This window comes from Lactuca virosa, chromosome 3, assembly GCF_052849685.1.
Source record: "Lactuca virosa cultivar CGN04683 chromosome 3, Lactuca_virosa_CGN04683_v6, whole genome shotgun sequence".
Taxonomy (NCBI): domain Eukaryota; kingdom Viridiplantae; phylum Streptophyta; class Magnoliopsida; order Asterales; family Asteraceae; genus Lactuca; species Lactuca virosa.
Window position 1 is genome coordinate 154,719,829 of NC_136428.1, and position 10,669 is coordinate 154,730,497.

The window sequence follows — 10,669 nt, forward strand, 5'->3', positions numbered from 1 at the left end:
ATAGACTGTCAAATAAAGCTTCTACCCTAAACCACAACCAGACAAGGAACACGAATAAGGTGGATTCCCTCATTCTAGGGCGATGCAATCCTAAGCATGTACAACGTTGAAAGCATACACTTAGCAAAAAAATCAATTTTACCATTTCCTCAGTTTGAGTTATGACACACCCAAGAGTGTGCCCGAATCTCTCAAACCAAGGCTCTGATACCAACTAGCAACATCCCAAATTTTACACAAAATTTTAACTTTTATACGTATAAAAACCAACAACAATTGTTTCCAAAAAATCTTATTACATAACCATAGTGTTTCAAAAGATCAGAGTATCAAAAAAACTAGATGCAGAAATATTGGAGAATGCATGCCACATAATCAAGCCGGGCCCTTGCCCTTAGAACCAGAAGTACCTGAAACAACCAACAAAACTGTAAGCATACGCTTAGTGAGTTTCCCAAAACACTCAAAACATAAAAAACACATAATACCATGCACACATACATATAAGTTTTCCATGGACTCCCTCGATGGTCTTTATTGGAATGCCATGGGCTACCCCCATGGTCTTATATCCCCGAGCTATGGCTCTTCCCATGGTCTTGCCAAATACCGTGGGCTCCTCCCATGAACTACACATAAGTCTACATATAGATCAAATAGCAAACAATTACATACTCCAATACAAATCATATCATAACAATTAATGGGCCGGCCTTGGTCCCTTCGACCCATGAGTGTAGTGAGAAGACTCACCTTGAATACTGAACTATAGCTGAGTAGGTCTCGGCTCCGAATATCAGCTCTACTCAACCCCTAAACAGAAACAATTCCTTAAATACAACTCAAAATGCCCCAAACCCCCTTATAAGTCAAACTTGGTTAAATACTAAAGTCAAAGTCAACGGCCCATGTTGACCTAACACGCCGAGTTGTCCTTCAACTCTCCATGTTTCTCCATTAACTGCAAAGATCAGGAAAAATCTTATCAACTCGCCGATTTCATTAATGAACTCGCCGAGTTAGCCAGAAATCTAACAACTTAATGCATTAAGCTGTTTCCATCGAATCTAGGAACTCCAAATCTCAAATCTCCTCCAAAATGATGTCTAGAAGGGTAAAATTTCCAACTTTACCCTTAAGAACCATCAAAATGAGTCAAACCCAAACCCTAGACTCATTAGAGTCAGGCTTCACCCATTAAGCCCTTAAACTCCAAAGAGATACTCCCAAAATACAGATCTGGCATCCAAAGACTGGAAAATCACGTAAAGTTTCCAACTTTACGTCCATGCATGATAAAAAACGAAACCCTAGGGCTCAAGATGGGCTTAATAAAGGACTTATTGCATGAATGGGACCTAGAACTTAGTAAATCTTGCAACTTTAATCAAATGAGGCCATAAAATGGTCAGATCTAACATAACAACCCCTGGAACACTCAACTTCTTGGACAACCCAACTGTGAGCCCAAAATCAAGATAAAACCCTAAAACAAAGAGATCTAAACGACAACAAAGAAAGGTATAAACTTGATACCTCGAAGAGACTGCAACAAGTGGGGAGGTTTTGGATCTAAGTCTTCCCTCCAAGCTATACACCTTCAACTTCAAAGCTTCTTCAAATGAGTACAAAAAGATCAACACTCAAGGCCCTCCACAAGCTCACACACTCAGAAAGGAAGATGAGACACACTAATAGGGTTTCTAGGCAGAGGAGGCTGGTAAAGAGGCCAGTCAAGGGACTTAAGGTCTTTAAATAGGGTGCAACACCCAAAAAGTTAGGGTTTCCTTTTCAACCGCCAACTCGCCAAGTTGAGACACCTCGACTCGCTGAGTTGGTTCATTAATTTTCGAAGACAAAGCCCTATCGACATGCTGAGTTGAAGCTTACAGCTCACCGAGTCCCAAAGGAAATACAAACAGTTGGATAAATAAACTTATAATGTAACAAAGAATTACATTTCACATTCAACTTCATAAAAAGTATTGGTAGGTCCTATTTGGAGACCTTGCGGTTGTGGTCAAGTACTTTGAACGACTAGATAAATCATGTATCTCGTCCTTTATCTCCCTAATCCCCAAAACCAAGGACCCGATCAGTCTTATCGGGTGCATACACAAGATCATCGCCAAGATGCTAGCCCTATGAATTAAAAAGGTAATGGGACATTGCATTAGTAGGTACAATCGGCTTATATGGAGAGTAGAAGCATTCTACATGGACCACTAATGGTAAACTAAATCTATTCATGGGCAAAGAAATCCAAGAAGCAAGTACTTCTCTTCAAGGTCGATTTCGACAAGGTGTTTGACAACATCAATTGGGAATTCTTTCATAGTAATCTCATGCAGATGGGATTCGGAAATATGTGGATATTTTGGATGAAAGGTTGCCTAAACTCAGTGCATGCTTCAGTATTAGTCAATGGGAACCCAACAGAAGAATTCTCGAATTCGAAAGGAGTTAGGAAAGGGGCCCCTCTCTCCCTTCTTATTTGTTGTTGCCATGGAAGGTTTGAGTGTGGCAATACATGCGGCGTGTAACACATGCGTCTTTCAAGGACTATAGTTGCCACACGGTGGACTGGAAATCTCACATCTCCTCTACGATAACGATACACTCTTTATAGGAGAATGGTCCAAACACAATATCAAGAATCCTTCGATTCTTCCACTCGGCCTCGGGACTTAAAGTAAACTTCAAAAAACCAAGAGTTTTTGGTGTTGGTGCCAATATGTAGGACGTTTCTCTTTGATCAAGACCCTTAGGTTGCAAACCTTCCTTCTTACCCTTCATGTGTCTCGGGGCACGTGTGGGTGCTAACATGAAACTCACTAAACAGTGGGCGCCTATTATTCAAAGATTTCAGAACAAATTTTCAGCATGGAAGTCGAAGTTGTTATCCTTTGGTGGTCATTTGACACTTATCAAATCCGTTATGGGGAATCTCCCAAACTATTACCTGTTACTCTTCGTCGCACCCACATGTGTTTTGAACAAACTAGAGAAACTAAGAAGGAGATTTCTTTGGGGTGGTCCGGATGACAAAGCAAAAATGCATTGGGTTTCTTGGGATGAAGTCATCACTGATAAAACCATGGGTGGACTAGGCGTTGGGTCCAGGGGCGTATCCACCATATGTATAGGTAGGTCCTAGGACCTACCTAAGTTCTCAAATTTATTTACAATGTATATAGTAGAAAAATTAGGAACTACCTTAGAAAAAATAGAAGACCTACCTTGAGTTTGTTTTTTAAAAAAATTTCTTAAAAAACCATTTTAAAAAGAGAAAAATATAAGTTATTAAACGCAATTTGTTATTTTAAATAAGTTGTTCTAATAAAATGAAAGCCCACATTCCAAAGACTCTCTCTCTCCGTTCGTCGCTTTATCCATGGACTAATAATCAACTAGTTTTTCGTTAAACCGTACGCATTTTTCAGTTATATTTCAATCGGTTTTTTAAAATTTTTAATCGGTGGCACAAGGTACATGAGTCGATTGAATTGGTTCAGTTCTTTTAAGGTACATGAGCCGACCCGACCCGGCCTCAAAAGTGTTGTTGATTTTTTTTATTTGCCGCACTTAATTTAGGAACCACGTGATTTTTTGTTCTGGATTCGCCACTAGTTGGGTCTATCAAATCCCTCAATATCTCCCAGATTGTGAAATGGTGGTGGAGACTCAAGACTGAACCATCCTCGCTTCGGGAAAAAACTCACCTGTATTCATCAGCCACAAAATAAACCTCATAATTGTTACTCTTTGAAAACGACGACTGTGGCCTGGAACAACATTGCATGTGTCAGTCAGGAACTCACCAAAAAGGGTATCTCACACAAGGAAATCATCCGACAAAATCAGGGGGTTAACGGAGTATCATGGAAATGTGATCTGATAGCAGATGGCAAGTATGAGGTAAAAGCTCCTAGACACTTTCTAGAAGATAAAAGGTTGACGGATATAAACAGGTTCGATTGGCTCAAAGAGGTCCCACTAAAAGTCACGTGCTTTATCTGGAGGGCAAGAATTGGGCTAATTCCATATGTAGTGGCTCTTTCTAATCGAAACATACCTCTTCCATCTGTCTCGTGTTGTCAATGTGATTTGTCAGATCAGACTAGCGATCACACACTGGTACAATGCCCCTTTGCAACAAATGTCATGGAATGAATTTTTAAATGGTGCAATGTGCCACAATCCAACTTCAACAGGGTAGATGTGCTTGATTATGCCTCCAACTGGGGAAACTGTCCAAAGAAAAAGAAAATATTGATAGACATTGTTATGGTACCCTTTGGAGTATTTGGAAAGCGAGAAATGAAAGACTCTTTAACAACAAAAAGGTGTGTGCCACAAAAGTGGCCGATATAATCAAATCCATGACTTTTCTTTGGTTCAAACACGAGGGTTGTAGCCGAAATTTAGATTGGGTTGAATGGAACACCCTTCCTTTCTATATTTGTAACCTGTAATGTTTGCTTGCCTTTGATGTTTCTTAGCCTTGTAATTTTTCTCCTAGCATCTTGCTAGGGGTTGTCTTTTCTTGATATATATCTTCTTTTGTCGGTTAAAAAAAACAAAAACCTTTTTTGGTTAGAACACATATATTCGGTTTCTCCAATGTCTATGTTGAAGGATAAGTATGGTTGAAATATGGCAAATGATTTATACACATTAAGCAAAATGTGAAAATGAGAAGAAATTACTGTCGAAATGCATTGCACCTTCAAGGATGGACGAATTGGCATGACTGGAAAATGATTAAATCTTTGTGTGATTGAGAAGTCGAAGAAGGTGTTGATACCGTTCTTGTGAGATATTTGGTACCTGAAGATTTAGTTCTTGCAATCTGAACAACATATTTAAGTTCATCTTTGTTTGTTTGAGTGAAATTCAATTATTTGCAGGCCACCGCCTGCAAATATTGCATCTATTTGAGGTTTTCTTCTTTTTATTTTTTAATTTTTTTTGGAAAGATTAGCTATCATGGTCCTTTATAAATAGAAAATTATCTAATAACCAATTTCCGTGATTGACATACACTAATTTAGAGTGGATTGGCCGAAAAAATTTGCAAGCCATCAAGATTTTTGCAAGGCGGTGGTTTATAAAAATTGTGGATAGTTGGGGGTTTTCTTATTAAATTTTATTTATTTGTTTTGAAAGTTTTGTATGAAATTACGGTCATTTTTAAATACAAAATTATCCCGTAACCAATATCGGTGACTGAATTACATTTATTTAGGGTGGATTGTGGAAGATTCTAATAAAATGGGGGGCTGACGTGTACATTTGAATGACATGGAACTGCGGACGAAAGTCGGTAGGTATAAACCTAATTTCAAAGGGGTAGTTCATGTAATTCTTGCTACATAAGGAAACAAATTCGAGTTCCTTAATCTTGATAAACCTTAGCTACGATACCCTATCTAAACTTGTGGAAATCGTTAGTATTATACATGGAAACAGAGCTGTGGTGGGATAATTTGAATCCTACTACAATACTAAATAATGCAGCACCTGTGCTTGATGCATATATATACATACATACATCCGAAAGTCGAAACTCCCTCGTAAAGAATATCTGGAAAACCTGCAACTGTTGCAATTAATGGATTCTTCAAGAAGAGGCAACAATGGCGGACAACGTCCAAGTGGCATTCGGGAGTGGAACCAGCATACAAGGTTTAACAACATGCAGCGTCAGAGGGGCTTTCATAGGGGTTTTGTGAATCGTGGAACCTCTCCACACGTTTCAAATTCTTTTATGCCTCCACAAATGCATGTGCCAGTTCGCCCTTTTGGCAACAATTTCATGTACCCTGGTAAGCTTTTTATTATTAGGTTGTGAATCAATTTTGTTGAGTTGGGTTCAAGTTGACATGTTTAATTAAATATATTAGAAAATTGTTAATTCAACTCTCCATGTTGAATTAAACAGGTTATGAATTTCTAACCAAACTGGTTTTGATAAACGGGTTAGATTTTGTAACCCATCTCAACTTATTTATCACACGGGCTAACATTAGGTTGATGTATTTTTACAACACTAACTTGTTAAATAAATAATTCAAATATATATTTCATAATATGAAAAATAGTACTTAAATTAGTGACAAGTTGTTCAATGTTAGAAAAAAGAAATCCAACTGCAAATACAAATTAGGTTGATGTATTTAATTTTTACAAACCTTTTTCTGTTTTATTTGTATAATGCATTTTATGTACATGCAGATTTGGCGTCTTATGTTCAAGGTTCAACTCCTTCTCCATCGCTGATTACACGGATGCAATCTCCAGTGTCGTTTCCTGGTCAAAATCAAGATTTGCATGAAAAGATTGTGAAACAAATTGATTACTATTTCAGGTTCTTTATAATCTCTTATATCTAAAACTTTTGTGGTGGTTTATAATTAGTTCCAGACAATTAACATCTAGTCTTATCTCGGTTTGTTGCAGTGATGAGAATTTGGTTAAAGATATATACTTGCGACAAAAGATGGACGAACAAGGCTGGGTTCATGTCAGTTTAATAGCAGGCTTCAAGAAAGTAAGTATTATATACAAGATGCATACACATTTTTTGAAGCTTATGAGATTCAAACTTGGGTCAACTCCATTTTAAAGTGTTTCATATAAAGTGATTAATTACCACCATGCCACATTGATATTGATCTCTTCATACACTCTCTTTTTTATGCTTCATTTGATATCAATTAATATCCCTGTTTTATTGCAGGTTTTGTGTTTAACTGACAGTGTTCAGCTAATTGTTGATGTAATGCGGGCATCAAGAGCTGTGGAAGTGCGGGTGTGTATTAATCTTTTTCAAGTCGACCAAACATGTGTTAATTCATAAAAATATTAAATTCTATATAACTATGTTATGGGACTTGATACTAAAATTCATTTTGTAGGGTGAGAAGCTGAGGAAGCGAAATGATTGGATGAGATGGATTATCCCAAGTTCCATTAATGTTGAAAGCTTTAATGGTAATTCGGTATCGAATTGCAACATGGTGGAGGCGTCCATGGTTTTCAGGGGGCAACCATGGCTCAAGTGAAGCTCGGGTATAAATGCGAATAACGATGGAACAGATGGTTTATAAGTAACAAATTACTGTTTGTTTTTTTTTTTTTTTTTTTTTTAAGAGAAGATCTCGATGATGAATTATGTGGGATATCATGGATTTTTATGGCATATTGAAATGATGTTTTGAGATGTTCATTTAACACATAACAACATGAAGAAAAATAATAAAAATAATAATAATAATAATAATAAACAGAGAAAAAAGGCCAAAAGAAAAAAAAAATGAATAAGAATTGAAACATAGAAAAACATACATTAGTTTTAACATTGGAGAATGGTTTCTTGGATGTTATGACCTTTTTTTGGACCTATGAAAATTATTAGATACAATTTTGTTTTTTTCTTGTGATTGTTTGTTTTTTAGAAGTTGGTTGGATGTTATGACCTTTTTCTTGTGAAAATCATTGCTTTTAATTTAATAATGAAATTTATGGGTTAAACACTATAGATATGTTTGTTTGTTTTTGATATCTTAATCAATAGACAATGATTTAAATGATTTCCAAACCAAAATCCAGCAATGCCTTTTAAAAATTAAGAATATATGTGTATAGTTGGTCGAATCTATGCCAAAATAATTCCAAAACCGAAGGTCGATTTTGAGTAAATTTAGAATTCATTTGTTGTAGCTTTTTATATTTACAAAATCTGTATTATATGCTCTCATTTGAAACTTGAATCGTTGAATGAAAAATATTGCTACGGTTTTGGTTTGAATCTGGAAGCTCAAAATGCAAGCAAAATGATAGACAAAAAAAATGGGAGTGTTATTCAAAAACTGGCATATTAACATGAAATAAAGAGAATTTAACACAAAGAAACCAAAAAAGATTAGCATATAACCAAATTTAAATCTCACTGTATATATAGGTAATATCTTCATTATCCATTTTTGTATCAACCGAATCAAACATTACTAGGCATTTCAACGATCTTTCCATTCTTTTGCAAGAAGCGGTGATTTTCAAATTCTGCGTCATGATCACAATGGAATGATTTGATTAATTCTCTTTAATTAACCAAAGCGCATCTAACCAGCAATATCAGATATTGTATTCACTTCTTGAGGTTTCAGTTTCAAGTCTCGTCTGAGACAAATGATTTAGGAGTAGTTTACTATTAGATTAGATTAGTCGTTCAAAAAAATATCTTTAATTAGTTTTGGACATAAGCTTGAAAGTGGAGAAATCTTGCAAATGTATGTGATTTATTGCATAAGCGATACACCCACAAGAAATAAGAGTAATGATCTAAAAACATGATATAATAATTTATGCCACTTACACTCATAACCGATAATAAGGGAAGTTCAAAGAATAGACTATACAATACAAAACATAGAAGAAACATGTGTATTTAAACTATGAAAAGCTAAATGCATGTGTTTTTCAAGATGACAAGCATGGCAAGACAAACTAACGACGCTTTTAGGCTAAGGGGAGTGGTAAAACCCCTAGCACTTTGTCACGTCAGCTTTTTGAATGTCACCACATTTTTCTCTATTTAACACTTAATCTTAACATTTGGTAGGGAGTGGTAACACTCTTAACACTTCATTTTTTTTATTTTCTTTTATTTTCTTTTTCTAATTTAATTAATTAAACAAACATTTTTTTTTAATATTACACAAACATTTTTGAATATGACATAGTTGGATCAGAGTTGCAAAAACTGAAGTCATTAGAACAAATATATAGATTATTTTTTAATGTCACCACATGTTACTCTATTTAACACCTAATCTTAACATTTGGTAGGGAGTGGTAACACTCTTAACACTTCATTTTTTTATTTTCTTGTATTTTCTTTTTCTAATTTAATTCAATAAAACAAACATTTTTTTTATATTACACAAACATTTTTTAGTATGACATATTTGGATCAGAGTTGCAAAAACTGAAGTCATTAGAACAAATATATAGATTACTAAATACCTTACAGACTAGTTTCGTAACTATAAGTTAAAATATGCCTAAATACCCATCGCTATTAAATTATACACTGGCAGCCTCCATTCTGTTTCTCATCGAGCATGTCGCCTCCCAAGTAGCTCCGATTCTACAATTGTATTTTCTTCCATTGGGTGCAATCGTTTTCTTCCATTGCCTCCATTGGGTGCAATCGTCTGTTCAGGTGATTACCGGGTTTTTTTAACTCTCCATGATCGATTGAAGCTCCAAGCATATGATTTCTAATTTTTGCTTCCTTATTTTTGTGATTGATTAATGAATCTGATTTTAAAATTGATTTTGCATATTGATTGGTAAAGTAGCCAATCATATGCAAGCATCATTTCCTCTCTCCTCTCGCCAAGCCCCTAACGTGCTTCATCTAACGAGCCCACTAGCGAGCGCTAGGGGGCGGTGTTCCCACACCCTTAGCGTGCTTAGCGATTTCATTTGGCGACTCCACTCCATTTGGCCTTATTACATGAGATAAAACAACTAATTAAAAAAGAATCAAGTACATGAGGACATGCCAATCATTGATTCCATAATGACCCGGTGGTGGAAAAGAGAGCAACCTGAGATCGAGATTGAGTGGCCAGATATAAGTCACATGAGCTGTCATATCGAATGAGGATCTGGCGGGTACAAAAATCCATCAACAAATATAAAAAATCATCAAAATCAATAGTAAATTTATTATCTTTGGGTTTGTCCAACATGGGTGACGGGCATGGAAAAACCATTGCCAAAAATGACGAACTAAATGGTCTTATAGAGCTAATAGAAAAGAGTATACATATTGATAATGGTACGCATCACACCCAATTAGGTGGAGAGGCTTATCATTTATAGAAATACAATTTACACATTACAACCTCAAAGAATTAAAGACTATACACAAACAGATACAAAAGTTGCTGTTAAGTGTGTCTAATATCCTCCCTCAAGCGAAATGGTGACGGACCAATACACAACTTTTCTCGAAAGAAATCAAACTGATGACGTGGTAAAATCTTCGTGAAAATGTCGGCCACTTGAAGCTTGGCCGGAACGAACTTGGTGTGAAGTTTACCAGACGACACAAGTTCACGAATAAAGTGATAGTCACGATCAATGTGCTTGGCACGTTTGTGAGAAATGGGATTTTGAGTGAGAAACAAGGCACATTGATTATCACATAGAAATGTCGGACAGTCTGGTGATAGCGCATGAAGTTCTCTCAACAAATGAGTGATCCAAATAATTTTTGCGGCAGTGTTGGCCATTGCTCGATATTCAGATTCACAACTAGATCGAGAGACAATTGGTTGTTTCTTGGCATTCCAGGATACAAAATTGCCCCTGAGGACAATCGAGTAACCATAAGTGGAACGACGGGTCTCGAGGCAACGAGCCCAACCAGCATCAGAGTAGCCTACAAGTGTGGTATATGTCGGTTTAGAAGACGAGAGTCCGAAAGAAATCGTACCCTTGACATATCGTAGAAGCCGTTTAACTGCTTGGTAACGCGGAACACTAGGGGCTTAAAGGAATTGACTAACTTGATTGACCGCATACGAAATATCCGAACGAATGATCGTCAAATATTGAAGAGCAACAACAAGGGATCGATAATGGGAAGGAT

At 36.3% G+C, this 10,669-nt stretch overlaps 1 protein-coding gene and 1 long non-coding RNA gene across 6 annotated transcripts; one reads left to right on the forward strand and one right to left on the reverse strand.

The window, feature by feature from the left end:
- Positions 1–302: 302 nt before the first annotated feature.
- Positions 303–4,953, reverse strand: LOC145162689 (uncharacterized). 5 transcript variants are annotated; one of them, XR_013739251.1, is made up of 5 exons: positions 4,728–4,953; positions 4,076–4,250; positions 754–813; positions 502–641; positions 303–410 (listed from the first exon to the last, which is right to left on the reverse strand). It is a non-coding gene; the product is annotated as an uncharacterized LOC145162689 (long non-coding RNA). The 5 variants fall into 5 exon arrangements; XR_013739253.1 differs by lacking the exon at positions 754–813; XR_013739255.1 differs by lacking the exons at positions 502–641; positions 754–813.
- Positions 4,954–5,614: 661 nt separating this feature from the next.
- Positions 5,615–7,210, forward strand: LOC145164191 (la-related protein 1C-like). The gene is made up of 6 exons (XM_079082917.1): positions 5,615–5,828; positions 6,238–6,370; positions 6,421–6,553; positions 6,743–6,814; positions 6,921–7,063; positions 7,156–7,210. Exons 1-6 carry the CDS (start codon positions 5,615–5,617, stop codon positions 7,208–7,210), a joined length of 750 nt encoding a protein of 249 aa, XP_078939043.1.
- The last annotated feature ends 3,459 nt before the right edge of the window (positions 7,211–10,669 follow it).

Bases quoted from the DNA above. Each gene is read 5' to 3' on its own strand.
- LOC145164191 (XM_079082917.1), top strand. From the start codon at position 5,615: ATGGATTCTTCAAGAAGAGGCAACAATGGCGGACAACGTCCAAGTGGC. The intron at 5,829-6,237 runs GTAAGCTTTTTA...ATGTACATGCAG, and splicing joins CAACAATTTCATGTACCCTG to ATTTGGCGTCTTATGTTCAA. The intron at 6,554-6,742 runs GTAAGTATTATA...GTTTTATTGCAG, and splicing joins TAATAGCAGGCTTCAAGAAA to GTTTTGTGTTTAACTGACAG.